This window comes from Harpia harpyja, chromosome 5, assembly GCF_026419915.1.
Source record: "Harpia harpyja isolate bHarHar1 chromosome 5, bHarHar1 primary haplotype, whole genome shotgun sequence".
Classification (NCBI taxonomy): domain Eukaryota; kingdom Metazoa; phylum Chordata; class Aves; order Accipitriformes; family Accipitridae; genus Harpia; species Harpia harpyja.
In genome coordinates this window covers 70744150-70767008 of record NC_068944.1, presented here as the reverse complement: position 1 = coordinate 70767008, position 22859 = coordinate 70744150, and the positions used below count along the sequence as shown (strand labels likewise).

Genomic DNA, 22859 nt, shown 5'->3' with positions numbered 1-22859 from the left:
CTATAACAAAGGTAAACACTCCTTAAATGTTCATTAAACTCACCAATGACTGGAATACAGACTATGGTCTTTTTTTTTCTCAGATCACCCTAAAAATGTTCTTGAATTAGTGCACATCAAGCTGTTTGGAAATGCCAAGTGCAGGCTTAACTTCCATTTGTCAAATCCATTTCTAATAAGATAATGCACTTTGTGGATACGTTGTGAAAGAAAACAAAGGGACACAAGCTACAGAGTAATTTCTCACATTACAGACAGAAACAGGAAGGCTCCTAGGAGTAGGAAATCTAAAACCATCATATAGAACCACCATATGGTAACATTTTCATTCAGAATTCATGGTAATGAAATTTTTGGTAAGCCCTTCCAAACTAAACAGCAATGGCTGGATTAAAAGTCACTGTTTGTGCACATGACAACCCAAACACAAAACAAAAAGATATTTTTAGTCTGCATATATATAATTTTCAGAACAATCAGGAGTAGTATTTCCAGCTGACCTGTTGCATATTACAAATAAAACTCTTTGTCTTCTGCAAAGGCATGAAGTACTGTCTTTCCCTCCAGATCATTCGAATGAACGTTAAAGCAGAAGAGTCACAGACACATTTGCAGGACAATACCTTTACTCGTTATTTCACAGCTGCTTTCCAGATGTAGATTTCCTTCAAAACACTATCAAATGTATATTTTGGGACTTTGACAAGGTGCAAAACTTCATTTCTGTTCTTTCCCTATGTCTTGACAGCAGTTTAAGGTTGTATGAGAGAGAAACAGTAATGGAAAATTGGCCATCCCCAGAACAACCCATATGATGAATTACTGTTCTGGCCAACACACCGGAATGTAAATTAATTTAACTTATAGAAGCACCTAAATTTTAATAGAATAAAAAGACAACTAGTATAAAAACGATCATATCTTCCTTCATCTGCTCTAACTGGTCCAATGGGAAGGTCTAGGGTGAGACAACTGTGAGATTGAAATTTTCCTCCCAAGTACACATCAAGGTAATTACTCTAGGTATAACACATATCTAAAATCAACTATGGAGCCAAAAAATCCTCCATCAGACAGAATTCTCCTTTCTCAAGCACATTATTTAATACACAAGAGTGTCTGGTACATTTTAAAGACATTTTCCAACACATGCAAAAAGGATCATACTCATTGCAAATGAACAACAGTTGAAATTAAAATGAAATGAGTAATCCATGCCTAAATTGAAGACAAAATGCAAACATGAGGGAGACTAATTAAGCAATTAAAGTTTAAAAAGGAACAAATTAAGCTCTTCAAAGCATTCTCCTGTTTTTGCAGTTGTAGTTACGATGTAAAAGTAACATCTGTGTCTCCTATCACATTTTAAGTAAAATTCCCTTTTGTCTCACACATTAGATTAACAAAAGGGCACAAAGAACAGCAAAAACTGTTGGTGCAGAGACGCATGTTTTCTAGACTCTATAACTCTTGGAGGCACGTATCATTTCAGCTATAGGTTACATTCAACACAATCACATAGAGGTTAGGTTTGATTCTAGAAGTCAGACAAACCATCATATTGTACTTCTTCCAAGCTTTAACATTCACACATTTTAAGAATATAAGAAACTAGACAACAGCTTTGTGCCAAAATCTCAGAGCTAAGAGTTAGCACTGGATCCAGACTTTGTATCCCTGAAATAGGAAGGAAAAAAAAAAAAAAAAAGCCCAAATTTAATCCCTTTCTCCGGCACATGAAATTTGGAACCTGGTTTCACTTCTAACTAGGCTCGAGCTTCTGTGTACCAAGGAACAACATGCTGGGTAGCAAATTCCAGGCTAAAGAACAACTCACTGGAGCGACTGTGCAGATACCACTCCTCACAGTAGCCTCCTTCTTCTTAAGACCAGCTCTCACTACGCTAAGCATGCTTAAAAACTGTCAGAACTGATCATTACCCAATGCTTGCACTGCTCTTTCCTCCCTCCAGGGATACTGGAAAACTTTGGGATATCAGATTCTTGATCTAGGTTACTAGAAATGAAGTCCTGAACTGCCAGCTCAGCTATAAATCTAGGACTTTATTTGATTTGGGTTATGCTCTGCTCAGAGCAACTCTGATAGAATTGCCAAGCATTCTAAATAATAAAAGGAACCAGCATAAAAATGTTTAATAAAACAAAGATAACTCACAAAAAGGCTTCAGGTTTTCTCCTGAAATAAATGGGGGGAGAATGTTTGAGTTCATAAAGCTACCTCCTGGACAGTTTCCAACTCTCTTCTTTTCGACTCACACCTAGCAATGAAAGTGTCCTTTGCCCCTTTAAAATTTAGCTAAAATAAAACTGTTACCTCAGACTCTTAAGAAATTATATTCTTAAATAACTGTGAGGTAAAGTAACTCAGTGTAAGACTGAGACAAAGAAAAAAATGTCACATAAGAAAAACTAACACATGATAAATGTTACCCGTTTTACAGGCAAGAAAACATGAAAGAAACAGATGGCTGTAAGGAAAATACATGAGATGAAGAGGCAGGTTCATGCAAGCTGCATGCTCCTAAATGAAAATATTAAGTTTACTGAGAACACCAGAAAGCTGCTGCTACTAAGAGCTGTCCGTGCTTCCTGAAACAAGGGGAAATGTCATTTACAGTGAAATAAAAACAAACAAATAAGTAAGATCAGGATCCAAGAAGACAATTTGTATTGCAACATCAAGGTGGAACAGGAAAGGGAAAAGAATAAAGAAAGAAACCCTGTCACCCTCACACAATAGATACCACACAGGTGATAATTCTCACTACTAGTCCCTATTATTAGTAGAGAAACAGACCCAGACAGGATAAATGACCAGAATATATCCATAAGGCAAAATAAAACTAAATATATATATATATATGCATGTATCTTAGAGGAACCAGAAACAGAATTCCTAAATCCCCTGTTTAGAATAAAACATGCAGTCCTCCCACACAAACCAGTGTCCAGCAGCGTGTATACCATGACATCTTAGAATACAAAATCTCTGCCAAAAGCTGGAGCGTAAACTGTCTCCTTTCCACATCTTTACGATAAGTCTGTTTTATTGAGTGCCTTTTTCTACAGCTAGCTGGTTCAAATATGTACGAACTAACTCACAAGGTAAATTAATTCACTGGTTCCTAGAGGCCTTTATCCCTGGAAGGAAATATTTGGCAGAAGGATCCAATTCTTTGTAAGTTCTTCTGCTCTCAGTGATGGACTCTATAAATAATGATATCTTTAATCAGTACAACAGTACATCTTGTTAAGTAACTGCAAGTTGTTACAGACTCCGGATTCTCAGTAGGAATTAATCTTTTTTTCTGCACGGTGTATTTAAATAACCAAAATCTGAAGTGTTTCAGACTATGGAGATGAACTGTAACTGCAGTCAATTTACCCTTAAAGGTCCAAGCTGGAAACTGCAGCAGTTCAGAACTGATTCATCACTTGATTACTTTGAAGCCCTTGCCCAGGCATTAGGAAGCTCTCCTAACTTAAAGAGAACCACCATACCAACCAAGCAGGAAGCTAAGTTGTTCATGTATTTTGATTTGCTCCCAGGGTCTCTAATTTAAGCTGCATAGTGTTGAAGTTTTCCCATCTGAAAATATTCCCCATATTGCAAAACGTATCCAATACTTGCTATTGTTGATCTTATACCTAGAAGTGGTACGTTCCCACTCTCTTCCCCCCCCAAAAAGCTAGGCATAGCGAATACATCCTAAACTGACCTAAGTAACACACAGACTCACTGAGGCTAACTGGGCCAACGAGAACGATCAGGGTTGCACTGTAGGAGGGTTGATGTTGATAGAAACAAGAGCGGGGCTGTTAAGGCAAAGGCTCTTTGGCAGCATGACCCGGTACACAGGACTGCTAGGCACAGCCACGGGGATCTGTCAAAAAGGTAGGTTTGGCAGCCCTGAGCAGGATGTTGGCAGAAAGGCAGCCTGTTCCAGGGAAGCAGACTAAACAGAAGGAAAGAAGATGAAAAGAGGGCAGAAGTGCAATCAGGTCTGGGTGTTGGCCGACACCAAGAAAGCTTCCATCTGAGCTGGCTGGACTTGGCCCAGGAAATCACAATCTCAGGATTTTTGCCGTTTCTGCATCTAGATTTCTATTCTGGGTAATGTGTTATCACCTGAAGCACTGGCTACATTATCTTTGTGAAATCTTCTTATTAATGATCACGTACATTATAGAAAGACCACTTAATACCAGACAGATCTAAAAAAATCCCCAAAAATGTTTGCAAAACTTTCTAGACAATGTCAGTGCCATGATGCCTATTTCCAAATCGTTAAATCATTGGTTCAATGCAAGGACTGAACAGTAAGCAAAGCACTAATTCCCATCTCTCCTCAGATTTATCATTCATGTTGGTGCTTCATGCCTTTCACATATTAACCATGAACACAAGTTCACTGATGATTTTCTAACTGTAGCTTTATACTGATTCCTAACAACATCAAAGAAGGGAAAGCTAAACTAAGACATACCACATCCTTGTGAATTTGGGACTGCTTTCCCAGAAGATGAAGTTCTTCGAAACCCGCTTCTACATCCTAGTTGCACACTCGGAGACAGATCAAACTCTTCATCCCGGGGAAAGTCAATGAAAGAGTCTGCTAGGAATAGCTTGGAGTCCAAATGCAGCAGAAAAGCACCATCTTTAATCTCTTTTATAAATGCTCCAATGAGATTTTCTCCCACAATTGCATTTTCTAAAGGGAGAAAAATACAGCAAAATAGCATGAAAGAGATTTCCAATATGGGAATGGATAACTGCACAGAAACTGATGAACTTTAAGTTAAAAACAGAGGCAGATACAGAAATACAAGCATGTTAGCAAACAGCAGAAAAGAATTAATCTGTACAGCGTCTATCAGATTAAAGGCCTAATCTCAATATATGTAGAAGGTGCTAAGGAAACAGCAAAAAAACCCCAACAAAACCCAGCATATTAAAAAACTAAAGCATCGGAGAACAAAATTTGATTTCTGAGTTACAAAAATTCAGCAGATGAAAACCAGGATTATCTGACATTCAGATTTATTTTATTCCTGTTTTTTTCAATGGGTATCATTTGCTTCTTTTTCAGCATTTTGTTGGTTTGTTTTTGAAGGCCAGAATCTGTAACAATATAATAATCACCTTCCATCACACTACTGATATTCAACATATCCATGTATGTAACAGGCATGCTCTTCACGTTTGCTGAAGCTGGTGTTTAAAGCTGGAAAACAGTGAGTACCTTTCCTACTCTCTATATTCTTAGTTGCCCAGACAGCTTCCCTTTTGATGACTTGTGCAAGGTCAATTTTCAGCGCTAGAGCAAGAGCAAATTACCCAGTTTGGCTGGACCAGAAGTACTACAAGGACAGTGTTCCCAGAGGATTTTGTTTGCTATCATGTTCTGTTTGTCCCTGCAGGGTTTATGACATTGAATGAAATGTTGATGTGGTTTACTGGTCCAAATTTGCAAGACAAAGGCCTCCTGTAGCTACAGGTAATGGGCAGCCCAGTAACCCAGCAGATGGGGAAGCCCTGCACCCTATGTACTTTGAGTTTTGTGACTACACTTATGACCTTGGATGTTGAATTTTCACAGGGAGGATGATACATACATAAAGAGAACATGAGGAATGTTACAGCTCACATGCTGTACAAAGATTATTATTTTGTGACTGACGTGTCCAAGGCAAATAGCTGAGGGTATCGCTGCCTTCTCATATGGCGAGTTTCCTGACTTTGCACTGTAGCCCACAGGTGGCTTTTCAGTTGTGCGAAGAGAGAATTTCACAGCCCGGTACGAGGCTCCAGTGACACAGCACTGCCCTCCTGCCCGTGCTGAATGGACCACAGACGTACAACGCTTTTTCTGAAAAATCATCCTAGACCTTTAATACTGAAGGTGTAGGTGTCCTCTCTTCCTGAATGTTGGTCCGTAGCCAATTGCTGTCATGTAGACATTTCCCCCCTTGCAGAAGAGGGACATGAGGTTTTTACACTTATGGGCTAAAGTGAACAGACCTCTCATTAAAGCTGGCAGCTGTGTCCTTGTATTGTCAATGCTCTGTTTCCTCCAGCTTTGAGCAACCTATCCTTCTGCTGCACTGACACATACTATAATCAACAAAATAGCACTTGGTTTTGTTCAACCCCAGGCCAAAATGATACTTAGCTCAAAGAAGTAATTGGAGATCACCACATAACCAACAACACTTTGCAAATGTTTTGCCAGAAATTGTCTCATAACTGAAAGCAGGAATAAGCAGATCAGCCTTTTATTCAAACAAATATCCTTCCTAATTCTCTAGTGACTAGCTGAGGCAGAATTAAAAATCACCTTGAAATGACAGCCAAAGGGAATTCACATGTAGAAAAGAAGCCAATAATCAAACCAGTAAGAACCCACTTAAGTCTGCTGAACATCCTTTAGTCTAAAATGTTTCCCTGTGTTGAAAAGTTCTTAACACTATCACTAATTGTGACTCTCCTATGACCAAACTATGTATCCATGCATATACAATATCCTTTACATTCAGAGTATATAAACGAGTGTTTAACTGTAGCATACATGTTCACGCGTGGCAAGTAGACAGGTACATCCTGGAATGTCTCAATAGAGAACAATTGAGTGCCTGACGGACATGCCAGCCACAGACTTGCTGCTAACGTCTTCCACGAGCTGCCTCGGTTCAGCCCTTCCAGCACAGCTGGCCAGCTTGGGAACACACTTCCCTGCTGACATAAGACCTAGCTTCTGGTCCAAGATGAGCTTCCTGGGACCTTCAGCATGCTCTAAAGCATGGCAGATAAAATGGTGCTTCCCTGGTTTTGCTCCTGTTTTGCTGAACAGTTTTGGCAATTCAAGCTACCACGTGTCTCATACGTTGTTAGATTTACTGGAAGTTCTTACTAAGCATTTGTCCTGGGCCTGGTATACCTTTAGGGACTTAGACTTCTCAGGGGACAATACATCTTTTCACATACAGAAATATCCTGCAAATTGTTGCATCTTGTGTTGTGCAGTGGGAAAAAAAAATCTGATTTAAGGTTTGCTTCTGTTGAATGAAGCACTAATTTCAACAGGAAAGGTTACCTAGAGTTTATATTGGCCAAATGAGAAAGTGAGAGAAAAGAGAAAGAAAAAAAAGTAAATTTGTTCTTTTTTAAAATTTTCTTTAAGGAAAATACAGAACACAAAGACACAGCTTAAAATATCGATTGTGTAGGGCAGGGACTGATTTCCTCCAGTCTCACTGATGGGGACTGTTTACTATATGTTCATCCACCAAAAGCTCATTTTTATAATCCACAGTATTTTTGCCTGTTGAACAGAAAAGAGAAAAGTTGCTGCAAGTGATCCTCAATATTTTAGAGCTGAGGTCTAAGCTACAAAGCCAAATGGTATAAGATCCTTCATGAAGGGATTTGCACAGCCTTGGAATTTAGTACATGAAAAAATCTGGAAGGAAAAAAAGTAATGAAGCATTCACAAGTGATTTAGATTTGAAACTCTCCATTGGGAACATATGCATGCTGTGCTTCTGTTTAGTAATTTTTTTCTCAGCTACTCCACAGGAGAAAAAAAAAAATAGCAAGACCTCTCATTTACCCATAAAGAAGCTAGGAGAAGAACAAAGCTGGTTTAGTAATGTAGATTTTCAAATCAGAGAGCCAATTTGCTCACCCTATGTAAATACACCAGAAAACACCTCAAACAGAAAGACCCAAAGCTGCCTTAGAAGGTAATGGAAGTTGATAGTGCCAAGCGTATACAGAGAGCAGGTTCTGCTCTGCCTCGTATGAAACCATACAGTCATTCCCTGAAAAGCAGTTTAGTACTACAGGGAAATTATAATGTGGAGAAGGTAAAAAATGTAATGCCCTTGAAGTGGAACACTCTCAAAAGTAGAGTTTAATGTAAAACCAAACACACTTATTCTTTGATCCATCTTCTGAAAACTGCTTGAATATTCATGTTTACCTTATAATCTGGAGCAACTGAATGGATGTAAACATAAACAGACTGTAAAGCCAGGAACCACACGACCACTGCAGCCGCTCTCTGTGTCCTAAAGGCTTTTGAATTCGATTCTGATCAGGCAAAAACTGCTGTAGGCCACACGTCTCCAAGTCTCAAAGATAGAGGGAAGGACGCGTGCAGGCAGAGTTATTTATATTTAGTGCTGGGAACACCACTGCAAAGCAAGGAAACTGGCGAAAAGGTGGCACAGAGGGCATTTGAACTTGGGATATGTCTTTTACCTTTTTTATTTTAAAGGGAAACACTGACTGCTTTCAAAGAAGTTCCTTACACCATCCCTACCTCACTTGGAAACTACAGAAAAAATCTGCCAGTCAGTGGTCTCTGCATAATTGCTCTAGGACATCTTAGGCAAGGGTCATTCTTTAGTGTCAAAGGTAATGTAATAAATAGAAAAAGCGGAAAAAGAAAGAAAGCACAAATACAGGCTGGGAGATGAGTGGATTGAGAGCAGCCCTGTGGAGAAGGACTTGGGGATATTAGTGGATGAAAAACTGAACATGACCGAGCAATGTGCGTTTTCAGCCCAGAAAGCCAACCGTGTCCTGGGCTGCATCCAAAGAAGTGTGACCAGCAGGTTGAGGGAGGTGACTCTCCCCCTCTGCTCTGCTCTGGTGAGACCCCACCTGGAGTACTGCATTCAGCTCTGGGGCCCCCAACATAAGAAGGACATGGATCTGTTGGAGTGAGTCCAGAGGAGGGCCACAAAGATGATCAGAGGGCTGGAGCACCTCTCCTATGAGGACAGGCTGAGAGAGTTGGGGTTGTTCAGCCTGGAGAAGAGAAGGCTCCAGGGAGACCTTCTAGCAGCCTTCCAGTACCTAAAGGGGGCCTACAGGAAAGATGGAGAGGGACTTTTTACAAAGGCATGTAGTGATAGGACAAGGGGTAATGGCTTTAAACTGAAAGAGGGTAGATTTAGATTAGATGTAAGAAAGAAATTCTTCACTGTGAGGGTGGTGAGGCACTGGAACAGGTTGCCCAGAGAAGCTGTGGATGTCCCATCCCTGGAAGTGTTCAAGGCCAGGTTGGATGGGGCTTTGAGCAACCTGGTCTAGTGGAAGGTGTCCCTGCCCGTGGCAGGGGGGTTGGAACTAGGTGATCTTTAAGGTCCCTTCCAACCCCAAACATTCTATGATTCTAAAGGGGGAAAAAAAAAAGCCCCAAACAACAACTTGGAAGAAATTAGTTATATTTTTGGCAATGTGTGAATTGTGTTTCTCTGAGTCCAACCCAAAAAGGAACACAATCTTTTCCACCACTGAGGACCCACCCAATGGAAATTAACATCTGGGACAGTTCAAGCTCATGCCCGATAAAGTAATTTTCAATCTCAGTTAAGGAAGCTGGGAGAGGCAGTTCTATCTAAAAGAAACATTCAATTATAACTCCTTTCCACTGTGCAGTCACAGCCTGAAAAGAGAAACACATCAACACCATAAAGCTCAAAAACACAACTCCAGTGTTATAAAGACAATTTCAGTGAGCATTTGTAATACCGTGTTAGTGTCTCCTAAGAGCAGACACAGGGAAGCAAAACAATTAAAAGCAAAGGAGGTTTAATTCACAGAAATATCAGAGGAAAAAAAACTTACCAATATCATGTAAGTCAGGGAGAGAAGCTGCCGGGATGTTTTCCAGCTGAGTTCTCCACGTGACGTTCGCCCCGAGGCGGTCCATGCCCAGGCATTCGACATAGACAGTGGAATCATCACATACAGAAACGGAGCCAGTACTTCCAAACGCATTTACCTTGAGTTCAAAATTAAATGAAACCACAGTGAGTCAACCTGAGAACCTTCCAGTTCTTGCCTTTCCCTATTCATTTGCACTGTGCTATGCTAAAAAAAAACATTTTCAAAAGGGCCTGTAAAAACAGAAGGAGGAAAAGTAATTTTAGCGAGTCATTTACTCACTGTAGGAATAGTCAATATGTTCTCTTCCATAAAAACATATTTTTAATAAATATTGGACTGATGTGATATAATTTCTATAGCTACAATTAAGCTGATGTGGGTTTAGTGAGACTAAACATCCGATTTTCCCAGTCATCCATATAAGAGTGCTGCCAGTCCTGACAGATTTCATGGCATGTTCTGCTCTTCCACCTCTCTCAAACAGGCAAAGTCCTACTTTGTGTCTCGCCTTTTTTTTTTTTTTTTAAATACAGAAAAACACAACCAACAAACAAACAAAAAAAACCCCCACCAACAACAGAGAATAAAGAATTGAAATTACCTGGAGGTGACATAAACCACGAGCCTTCAACTCATCTAAAATAAATATCTGGAATGCCTGGAGTAATCCAGAGTAGTCAGAACTACAAGTCTTCTCAGGAGGCAGTAGTAGTTGAAAGTGCGTTTGAGCTTGGACTGTCTGAAATAATTGAAGCTCTAAAAATTAAGAAGAAAGGGCATTTAGTAGCCTTGCTAATGTAGAAACTGACTTTCAAAGTTACTTTGAGAAAAGGCAACATTGATTTGGCATTTTGATCTTGCATCAATAGCATCTCCCCATTTCTAGCTGAAAGCAATAGAGTTGTTGGTAGTAAATAATAAGCAGCAAGAGACATGCTTGATAAATATATATGTTGTGCATTAGGGAAAAAGCTGGGTGATATAGTTATATAATAACAAAGAGATATTTTACACTGAAGCATTAACTCACAGAAGGATAAGGAACAATCTGGATCATTAATGATGACTTTCTATAAGCCTTAGCAGATAAGAATTTCCAGAGAAGTAGATGAAAGCTGACGTTATGCCAATACTTAGAAAATAAACAGGAAGACAAGAATTATTGACCTGTCAACCTCCATTTCTCTTAGACACAATCATGAAAATACTTCTATTAAAAAAGGAATTAAATGGTTAAAGCAATTAATACTAATTCAAATGGGATTTCAGAAACCTAGGTTGTCAAATTAACTGGGAAATCAAATTTTAGGAGAGAATAAATTTGATTGCATAATAATGGCGTTGATGTGGACACCTACAAGGGCCTTTCGATTTTTTGATAGCAAACCAAAGTGACACAAATCACACAAATCGATGAGAAATCAGTGAGCTCATCAGTCACAAAATGAAAATCTATTTAGCCAGTTTTTAGCCAGAAAAAAAAAGGTGCAAATTTCTTGTCTCCACTGGAGTTATGCTGATCCCAGGCTTCACGGAGGGTTTGTTATCTCAGAATCAGCACAGCGGTCATGCTGTCATGCCACCTCCAAATGGAGCTGGCTCTTATCCCACCAGCCTGGACAAGCGCTCCCTCTTTCCTCTCCCTCATTCACCTCCTCTACAGACCCTCGCTGCATCACATACAAGCGTCACTGCTGGATTCCCTGTCCCTCGCCCCAAAACGAGCATGGGAAAGCCTGGAGAGCTTCCAAGGAAAATGGTGGGAGGGACCAGAGGACACAAAAGCCTGTTTCTTCCTGCAAGGCACAAAGACCTCTCTCTGTTTAGTTTATCAGAGAGTACTTAAGAGCTGCCTTAACCACAATCTCCAAGTGTACACAGAAAGAACAGGCAATAAGATTTTGAAGAGTGTGGGTAATTATCCATTGGAACAAATTACTAAGTGTTGTGGTGAATTCTCCACTATTGTGAAGTTTATTCGATCACCTTCTGATGTGCTGGGAATTTTTTCTTGCTCCTTAAACCATGCTCTACTTCAAACACAAATTACTGGGGGAGATCCTTAGCTTGCATTGAACAGCAGCTTGTATCAGATTGCCACACACCCCCCTCTGCCCTTACAGTTATTCAACTGCCATGAGGCAAACACGAAAGTTACTTGATAACATGCTACAATAACCTAGCAAACATGATTACAGACAGACAAAAGCCTCAGTCTGAAATTTAAAGTTTAAAAACATTTACATGTGGAATAGAAGACCTGGGTTACAACTGGAAATGTGTCAATACAGAGGTTTCCAGAATGGGCTTAACCTATTCTGGAGATGAAGAGTAGCTGCAAACTTGTCATCAAGATCTGCATTTCTCAAAGTTGGGCACTGCTGCAAATTGCCATTTTGATCAGAGTGTATCTCTATTTGAAATAATTGAAAAGGCCAACATTCAGATCCAATTACCTGAGCTCTGAATAGAAAACTGATTCTTCCAAGAGTTAAAGTGCCATTTTTTTCTTGAAAGAAAAATGGTTTGAAAAACACCACAAATCAGCCAACAAAGACAACAATAATCCTAAAGAACAGACTGCTGCAAAAAGATGCAGAAGTAACAGTGACTTGATTATGCAAATAAACAGTGAAGTTCTGCCAAATTCAAACATCTGGTGCTCATCTGTTCTTCCAGGACTAAGTGGTTCCATCAGAATCACTTTGTGGTGCCAGCATCTTTTAACTAACAAAGAAAAATCTGCATATAGATTGAATAACTATTTATAGCTATATCATTACAGAAAAGTGGGACTGTTTCTGGCATAGGAGCCAGCCAAGAGACAGAGATGAAGATGGCAGAAGACAGGACGAATCTACTGCACCTTAATTTAGCAACTCCCATATAACTGTTGTGTCCTATTAGTGTCATTCACACAGTAGCTTCGTGGTGAAAGCAGATTTTTGTACATCTATTTACACTACTCTGCACCCTTCCCAACCCACAGCAGTTCAGACATACTCTGGCAGGCCTGGTAGAGTGGGACAGCCGAGACCCATCGACGCTGTTGCACGTCGCACTGAAACGCCGTGCTGGAAGAGGCACTGCGGAAGCCCTGGCGACACACCAGCCAGCACTGCTGAATGCTTGAAGCTTGCCCAGAAATGTTTTCACAAAATACAGCTCCGTTGAGAACAGATGAGGCGCCGAATGGCAGAGCACACTGCGGACCTTTAGGCACATGAGAAAGGGGATATATTAGTGGCATACTACGAAGCACTTCCAGTAAAAAGTCCGCAAAACCCTTGTATCAACAGAGAAAACCTAGACAGCACGCTGTGCATTTCCCACTCATCTCCACTTGGATCTGGTTTGATGTCAGCACGGTTCAGTTTACTAAAACTGATGAAAAGACACATGTTGACTTCGATGGGTAATGCATTGGGTCCAGAAAGTTACATGCATGGTTTCTAAGAACAGATAAGTTTAAAACAGCCCTGAATAAATTTAAGCAGGAAATGAGAAGGAGGTTTCTAACCATCAGCAGAACAAACCTTTACAAAAGATATCCAGTGGAAATAGGCAGAGCCAAAGAAAAAAGTATCCATTCCCTTTAGAGTGGAATTTGAAAACTTTAAGATCAGGAGCTCATGACTACAGTGTCTTCAACAGCACCAGGATGTTTCTGGTGACCCAGCAGGTCCTTAACAGCAGTATACAGCTTTGGAGTTGGAGCACAAAGTCTACCCTATCAACTCACACTGCATCAACACAGTCATTTCAACCCTGCTAGCCCACTGTAACAAACTATTATAGGAGGCTAACTACAATGATAATTAATTTCTACTAATCAGTGCATACCAAATGCTTCACTCAGTGTTAGCCAAATCCCAACCTAATTACTGAATATATCTAGTAATAATTAAACAATTCTGAGTTCTAGAGCTACAAAACATAGGAAGAAAAATCAACTTTTTCAATTAGAAATAAAGAAAAAGATGTTCTCATATTGTACATTCACTTGCTTAGTGTATATATAGAGAGAGAGATCATTTTCCAAATAGCAATGCTCAGATCAGTCCCAAACTCCCTGGTCACTGGAGGAAGGCAAACATTGCTGATGATTCAGGTCTGAGCAGCCTCTGTCTCCCCTTCTGATGGAGATATGAAGATTAATTCCTTAACTTAGCAGCCACTTCAGTTAAAGCTTAAAACATTGCAGGATGAATCTGGGATCCAGTGTGCACAGTACATCTTTGTTTTCCAACCCTGAGCATTTCAATGCCAAAATAAAAGGCTCTCCTATCTGTCTTTCTGAAGTGCAAAATGCATTTTTTTTCCAAGTTTCCTTTATAGCATCTTTTCTGCAATAACTCTGTAAAATGGGGCCGCTACATTCCTTCTCTTCACTCATTGACTCTGTATCCAGTCTCTTTTTCAGTAAAGGTGGAAACCTGGCATCCTTGCTTAACTAACTTTTAATAAACCCCCCAAGATTTTAGGACAAAAGATATCACTGTAGAAGAGATAGTAATACTTATCCTGACCAATGTAAACTGCATCCACCATTGTGTGTAAATTACATTAATATCTCTTTATACAAAGTACATAAAAATCAGCCTGTGGTCTTTTTATCGCTCTGACACAATTCTATACCCAGCAAGTCAAATCCAGTCTCAGCTGTATGCTGCTACATGCTTTTACTGTCTGTTCCAGTGAGAGTTGGTGTGTGAACTAGGGAGATAACCAGCCCCCAAAACATAAGTGATGGATGGTTTCCTGGTGTGGTTCACAGGTTTCAGTTCACAATTAGTAATTTGCTCATTTATCCCTCTACAGATGTCATCCCATTTACTATCGTTATCAAGCCTGCACCATTTTGTCATTCTTATATTTCTGCCCCAATTGCTTGGTCCTGTAGGAGTGAATCAGAATCCAGCTGAATATTGACACTGCTTTCATAAGTGTTTCTAAACGTTTCCATAAGGAAATTACTGTCTCCAGGACCTTCTCTGGAAGGCTTTCTCTTCTCTATCTCTGCTCAGAGCTGTGGAAAGGGGGCATGAGGATGGGAGAGGCGTGTGAGGACTGCTGGGATACTTGGCATCATCTCTCCGGTGCATGTCAACTAGAAAAAGTTGGATTCTACCTCTGATGGAAATGATTAAGCTAATGAAAAACTCATTGCATGCACTGGGCACTGTGAAGTTATTACTTGCTGTTTACAGCTGTCTGTTCTGATGTTGGAGGAGAAGTTTATCATATTTTCCCACCACAACAGCTTCTTTTGCTGATAGACAAGATCTCCAAGATAGTGAGATAGCACTCCTTTCCCTTTTTCCTGAATAATTATCAGTACTTCCCAGGACTAGAGGTATAAGGCTGATAGACTGAGGGGAAAAAAATCTCTTTTGCTTCTTTATTCTTACACAATAACTAAGTCATTTAGCATGAAAAAGTTCCACTGCTATTTCAAAATCCAGGAAAATCATTAAAGATTATTTCAATGGTATTTCTATGCAGAAAATAACAAATAGCTTTCAGTAAAGCCAGGTTTCCACTATATTTTCAAAGCAGTTCTCTCTCTCAGCTCAGTCTTTTAAAAAAAAAAGGTCATTAATCATTCAGTCACTATTTCCGCTAGGAAAAGTACAGCATCAGAAAAGAAACATCAGAAGTGCAAGCAAAATGTAAAATCACCTTAAAGGCACACTTCAGGGTACACCTACACCCTCCTTAGAACATATTCCTAAATTCCCTTGGAATTTAGGGGGAAATCTAGAAAATGAGCTTTCATGGAGAGGAGGTATCAAGGACTTAACATTTACAACTAGTTCTGACTTTTCTCTGGCCTACTAGAAATGCTTCCATTTTTTTCTGTTCACCTTCAGAGTCTATGGGAACGTCAATCCCAACTGCTGAGTGCCAGGTGTCACGCTGAGTTCCTCCAGCTGGTCTAAACAAAATAAATATCACAGAGTCCCATGTCCCACAGAGATACTAGCCCGTAACCTGAAAGCAGGACGGCAGCAGCACTGTACTCGTTAGACTGATCAGCTCTGCTTCTCTGAAGAGCTAGAAACCTGTATTGGACTGCTACGCTTACATGGCTATGCCACCCGAGCTCTGGAGCTCATCTCTTCAGAGCTCAGTTGGGCATCTCCACACACCACCACAACGCACGAGGCAGATACAACCCTGGGGTCTCCTTGTGGCTTCTCATAAAATCCCGACCGCATAGCTCTCTATTGGTATAAGAGAGTTCAAAGAAAATTATGTTGGCGGTGGTTTCCAAGTTGGCTGAGGAGCTATCTAATTGATTGAAATGCCTTACAGCCAGTTGGGCTGACCCAATCAGGTATTTGGTTGGTGAGCATGTGTTGCTCTTTATACAGCAGAATCACAAAAGGAAACTGAAGCAATTTCTTATCATATGGTCTCATTTTCCTAAATCTACCAACAGCTGTCATTTAAAAAAAAAAAAAACCAACAACTATGGAAACAGTAGTGTCCCGCAGGAACTAGTTGAAGGTTTTCTTTTTACATCTCTAGTTTCCACTAATCATTACACTTCGGAGCACAGCCTTGTAGAAAGTTTAATTTGTTTTGCTTCAGTGATGGGAACATGTAGAAAGGCCATTGCAAATTAAATTTAGCAAAATGTCTCCCATTTGGACATCTCACTGGAAACCATGAGTGAATTCCAGTGCTTTGCAGCTCTGGTCATGCAGGAAATACTCTGTGAATATGTAGTGTTTTGGCACATCCTTTTCACAACTCTTGTCACAAGCCAAGAGTAGGAATGGCAGAAGCATACATTTTTCAAATTTTGTTTTAGTCAGTTGAATGGCTTTTAATCGCAGAGCCAGCTCAGACTAGAAGAGGTTCAAGTTTGCACCGAGCTGTTCAGATTGACTTTTTAGCTAAGTTTTATAGCTCAACTGCTCTGATTGAATCAATTTATGAATAAGGAAGTCAAAGATCCATTCCCTTCTCCTTTCTCCCTGACAAAGCACTTGAAGAAAACTCGACATCATGCCCAGGTAGGTCTGAAATCTGCTATAACACAAAGATAAGCATACTGCTTGAGCAAAAGACTCTATAAAGGTCTGAATAAAGAAGATTAAATACAACTAAATACTGGAAAAAGTCAGGATCGGGGTCAAGTTCAAGACCTGGATTTGCTCAGAAGCAATACGCCTCAAGGAGGAACTCACTTGCACATGCAGGTCTTCCTCCGCTTACTCGTGTCCCTGGCACCTCTTCTCCATTGTCAAAGACACACCAGCAGCTCTCTTGATCCTGGCTGCATTGCACGGGTGAGAAAGTCCCGTTGTCCCCTTCACATTGTGGGATGTAGCCTTTCCCAGCTTCTCGTAAACCAGTTTTAGACTTCAGCATATTGCAGAAGCTAGGACCTTTAAAGAGAAATTCATTGCAAGATACAGAAGACAACAAACTGTCCTAAAGACTTTAACAGTAGTGCTTTCAGCCTGTTTTATTAGAAGGAAGAAAGATGAGGGATCATGAAACCATAAATAATTTGAATCATTATTGAAAGAGGGAATTTTACTTCCACTAGAAAAACCAAATTTTTTCTAAAGATTTAAGTGCAAGTTATATGGGCTTGCATCAATAAAATAGTTGAAAAAATACTGGTATTTATTTTGCACTTACATCTAATTTTTTTTACCATAAATTCGATAATGTATCATTTAGATGCTGATATTTAATTTTTTTTTAAATCAAATCAATCTTTTCTGTAAGAATTTTTGATCAAGCTCATTTTAAAATGTAATAATATGATCATTTACATTTTAAAATAGTCAAAATGTCCCAGTTTTATACAATTCTTCAGTGAACATGCAGTTACTTATCCCTCATCAGTTTTGTTGCACATCTTCATGGATTTCTATCATTAGCGCATATGTAAGAAAAAGCAAGCAGTCTTGCTGGGTCACATGAAAGTACTATCTAACTCACTATCCTCTCCTAATTATCTACTCTGTTACAGATGTTCCAGGAGAAGGTTTGCCTGAAGCCACCAGATTATTCTCCCAAATTTTCCATGGGAGATGGCAAGCAGAAAATCACCAGCTAAAGAACTGAAGAAACAAGCACAGCAGAACTGTAGGCTCTTGGGCTGCCTGTACTGCTCAGAAGAGCAGAGCCAATGCACGGGCTCCAATAGGGCATTTCAATTCCTACAAGCAAAGATTCTTCAACTTTTTGGACCAACCATCTCCTATGAGACTTCAACAGTTCTCTCTCTTTATTTGAAGACAATAAAAAGGTATTATAGATCTAATTCCATTCCATGGAGCAGTTGTGGACCACGTAAAATGGACTCACTGACCGCACACGGCCCAGTTCCTGACTGACTGCCTTAGAAAACTCATCCATGACCCAAAAAATTTTCTACGGTGGTAAGAAACGGAAGGTAAAAAAAATGCATAGAAGCCTGTTCATCAGTTTGTCTAGACTGGTTTATTCCTGGTGTTATGGAAGTAAAAGGATAACTATTTTCAGATACCCTTTCAATGTTGATGTGCTTGTATGTACCGTATCACTGAGGAATTAAACTGTAAGGCTCCCATGTTTCACGGGCATCATTCTGAAAAGGAAAGTACATATGCTGCAAGCATGAGTCATTGCCACTAGCCTCACAGGCCGTGGGTAAAGCATTACTCACACTCAGGATTGCCATCCAAATCTTTGCTGCCACGCTGAAATATTTCTCCTGACACAGGATCTACACACCAAATATCTGAGTCGGATCTCTGTAGCACAGCGTATTCTCCTGTCTACAAAGAATCAATTGCATGTCATTGCAGAGCAATGTATACCAATACAGACATGACACAATCCGTACCCCAAAGGTTGGTTAAAATATTTGATTATATTTACATTTGTCAATTAATACAATACATTGAAAAGAAACACAAAGGCCTGTCTCAGGGCTCTATCCTGCTCACTGCCATGTTTTGAGAGCATCACAGATGCTATTTTGGGATACTTGCATCCAAATACCTCTCTCATCCTGACATTCTCTCACAGCTCAGGAAGAAAAAGCCCCCCAAATGTCAGTCAATTAAGTTGTGCCTTTTAAGCACAGCACTGCAAAACGACTAGGCAGAGCTACCCCGTAGGAGGGAAGCGTAGGCAGGGACAACAGGGCTTCCTATTCTCAAAACTATTTAAATTCTGCCTTTTGCAGGGCAACGCCTGCTGTTAGTTTTGTCTTACCATTTTCTTTCAGGTTAATAGGAATGCACAAGGGATGCTTAAGGAGCATAGACTGAAACTATACAGGCCTTTGGCATGGTGTAAGCAAAACCGCGGAGGTTTTGTTTCTTCCTCCCTCATTCCTGTTAAATCACCTCAAGGCAGTAGGGGACGAATAGATCAGCTGAAGAGGCATCCAGCTTTGAACCGCTCTGTCTCCAGCTGGAAATTAAGGCATTGGTTCGAGATCGCTGACATGATGTCTGGCCTGTAAGAGAGAATACATACATGCATGTTAAAATAAAATCAAGATCTCAAACCTAAGCTAGAGAAAGGGGTACATCCCCAGCTCCTTCGCACATCTCCATTAGACTCTGCTACAGCCTTAGGCAGGGAATTCCCAATCGGTGTTTGATAACCACACAATCGCAGGATGGTTGAGGTTAGAAGGGACCTCTGGAGACATCTGGTTGGATGTCTGGTTCAAACCCCTGGCTCAAGCAGGGCCAGCAACAGTAGAGGGTCCATTCTCAAATCAGGCAAGCCAAAATCACACGTAGTGAAATTAAATGAATTAGCAAAACAAGCATAAAATCTCTTTTTCTTTTCTTGCAGTGGTTAGCAACAAGCCTTGCTTCTTGCATACCATACTAGAATTTTCAATAACTATTAAAATTTGTAAGACCAGGTAAAAACAAATATTTAGAAAGAAAAACCAACTGACATTTGGGAAGTTCTGCTGAGCGTGAGACCAAAGAATCCATGACATAACGTCCTCTCTCATCCACGCACCAGCAATGACCTGGCCAGGGAAGAAAAGCAGCTTTATTTTAGAAGTTGTACTGCAGTATGCTTTGTTGTGTACTGGGGAGATTTTCATCCTCAGCAGCACTATAGAAAGTGGTCAGCAAATCTAAGTCACAGTTAAGTCTGCTATCCAGAGATAAGTAGACCACACCTGAGAGCAGTGGTGAGAATGGAAATGTAGCAGATCTGGTGAGACTCTTCCATTGCAGCCCTATCCCGCAGCGTCTCATCTGCTCCCAGCAATTTGGTATCACCCACAAACTCGCTGAAAGCGCACTCCATCTCATCGTCCTGGTCATTATTGAAGGCATTAAGCAATACCAGCCCCTGAACCGACCCCCGAGGAACACCACTAGCAGCGAGCAACTGAACATCGACTGGGTTTTGAGCCCCAGTGAGCTGCCACTTGAGTTCCTCACTCCAGTCAATTTTCTACCCATTTTGTAGACCACTTCACCTCTTTCCAGTTTGGCTACAAAAATACAGGTTTTCCATCTTTTTATTAGAATTCTGCTTAGATTTTCTTTGCTCAGACAGCCCAGAGTATCTTGTTAGCAATTGCTCACCTGTGCTTTCATAGCACTGAGTTGGCTCCCAGTTTCCCAGACCATCACACTGTGGGATGTAAGGGAGAAATCCCAGCTGCGTTGCTTCCCCAGCAAAACGTTTTGAAATAAAGTGACTTCGCCAGTAGAAATGTAAAACTATAAAAAGATAAGTACAAGAAAGCTGTTAGTGTCCAATACAAGATATTTTAAATGCACATGTTTGCAAACACCTGAATGTTCCCTGTACTTCAGAAGGCAAATAGACAAATGCTGCAAGTACATAAACGCTGGTAAGTGTCCAGATCTTATGTATGCATCACGTCATACATATAAGACAACTGAAATCAGCTCTTGGGTTGGCAGTTTAATTATACTGATTAATTATACCTGCTGAGTTGCACCTGTTTTTCAGCAAAGTTGAATTTGACATAGCGTACTCCTGCAGAGATTCTGGGCATTAATCCATTTAATTAAGCTCTCATCAATCTTTCACCTACCTGACCATGCAGCCAGCTGGAGAGCATAGCCACTGCCCGATAACAGCTTTTCAGAGACCACCACCTCCGACTCGTAGGGCCGAGCAGAACGTAGGAGGTCGTTGTCTGTGAGCTGTATTCCCTTTGCCATCAAGAAGCTCTCTCCAAAAGGGAAGTGGGAACGATTTGATGCTAGGATGAGCTGCTCTGCCTCCTCCATAAACTTCACGGCTTCCTGCTTAACACCTTCACATATACCAGGACCTGTAGAACCAGCAGGTATATTAATGCCCTTCATCTAAATCCAGTAAACATTTGCATGTAAAAACTAGCTGGTCTTTTAATTAGCATCTTCTGTTTCCTTCTCCACTTGCTTGGTTTTGAATTGTTTAATGAAACAAGCAAACAAACGAGACTTGTCTATGCTTAGCTATATAACAGCAAGAGTCCGAGAGTACCAGGAATCACCCAAACATTCTCCAAGTCTTGGGCCGAAGCCTTGATGATTTTAAGTTACCTCCTCCTCATTGGTTACAAACGGAGTTAATATGTCTCTATAGAACTGCCCTCAGTTGCTGTCATAAAAAAATCGGATAATCAGAAGAGAGAGCGAGAAAGGAAAATGAAGGTTTATCCCTTGGGTCCAGAGTGGCAGCTGACACTTGGCCTGTCCTCTCCATACATCTACTGGCTCATAAATGGCAGTTCAACATAAACCAGGTCAGTGAAAGCTTCTCTGCTAAAATAACTCTCTGCTAATATTCTTCGTCCCCTTTATTCCCCATTTGCCCACAGAACTGGCATCGCTGGCACTCCTTGCCCATTTGGAAGTTTGCCATTCATTGTCCTGTCTCTTCCTCCCACCTGCAAAATTACTATGATGTGATGAGAATGGTTTGAGTGACTACATTTATAATATAGGTCATCTGCTGAAGTAACCCCAAAGAGGACCCAACAGCTTTGGTGGAGGTGTCTAGACAGAGGGCTTACCAAACCTCAGTGCTGGCCTCACTCTTTTCCTAGTGATTTTAAGGGATATCTGTGACTCTTGACTGTGTAGTAAGAAACAGTAAAGAAAACTCCTCTTGCCTCATTTTAAGGCATTCTTGAAAGTCATTTACATCACAGTGTAATCCTGAATTTTCCATACAACTCTTCACATACTGTTTCTATCTTCAAAGTGTCCTTTGCTGCCTGGCTAAGTATCTTCTGCAAAAGCATTATATGTTCAAATTCCAAATTATAAAATCTACACAAACTTGATATGGAACTTTATTCCTCCTTATTTCCAAAGCTGAGACACCTCATTATTTACCAAAAATGAGTCACCAAACCTCTGGTGGCCAGTGACAACGGCAGTATTGGTGATCTTTCTGACAAGTAATTTTCTCCTACTTCACAGCACTTGAAAAGACTTTCCTCTTGTGGCATAAAAGCAAAGACCAGACACACTGCTACTTCTGTGCCAGAAATTCTGTTACTTACATGCTGGCACCTGGCTCACTTCTGCCTTTGTTCCTTGCAGCTCTTCTCCTTTGCTATCAACACACCAACAATCACGAAGTTCAAAGTGGCTTAATGGAGCGCTGAAATCAGTATAGGGTCCTGGGTAATAGGTCAACTGCTCATTCAGAAGCTGCCAGAACACATATGGATCCAGTAAAATGTTCTCAGATGCAGAGGTCAAGTTTCCTTCCAGCACTTCAGGTGGGAGATCAGTGAAGGAGGAATACGTGGTGAATGCTGGGAAGACGTTCTGGTGCCCAGCCTCATACAAAGCTTTAATAAAAGCTGAAAAGCCTTTGGAAGATGCCTCTTCATATCCGGTTGTGATGTTCAATAGATTAGCAGCTGGCAGGGGTTTGCCTTCGTTGTTCTCTGCAATCCACCTTTCGTACCACGCAAAGGCTTGCTCGGGAGGGCCGCTGCACTGCACCTGCCTCCAGGCACCGTCAGCATCGCACTGCGGGACGTAAATCCTGGAGACCTGAGACAGAGCACTTGGATCTGACAACAAGAGTTTCACAGCCTTCAGAAACTCCTGACCAGCTGTTACTTGGCAAGCGCTTGGGCCTGGGGAAAAGAAAAACATGCATAGCACATCTTAGGAATGCACTGAAG

The 22859-nt window shown here is 40.7% G+C and overlaps 1 protein-coding gene across 1 annotated transcript in view; it reads right to left on the bottom strand.

Annotated features, from left to right (window-relative positions):
* The window catches only part of TG (thyroglobulin), a 158675-nt gene that overhangs the window by 118326 nt on the left and 17490 nt on the right, over positions 1–22859 (bottom strand). The window contains exons 10-20 of the mRNA XM_052786814.1: positions 22224–22811; positions 20760–21002; positions 20281–20418; positions 19632–19709; positions 19063–19175; positions 18375–18486; positions 16900–17100; positions 12704–12913; positions 10302–10456; positions 9659–9815; positions 4509–4733 (exon numbers count right to left, since the gene is read on the bottom strand). Coding sequence (XP_052642774.1) covers positions 4509–4733; positions 9659–9815; positions 10302–10456; positions 12704–12913; positions 16900–17100; positions 18375–18486; positions 19063–19175; positions 19632–19709; positions 20281–20418; positions 20760–21002; positions 22224–22811 — 2220 coding nt within the window. The remainder of the gene's footprint in view (positions 1–4508; positions 4734–9658; positions 9816–10301; positions 10457–12703; positions 12914–16899; positions 17101–18374; positions 18487–19062; positions 19176–19631; positions 19710–20280; positions 20419–20759; positions 21003–22223; positions 22812–22859) is intronic.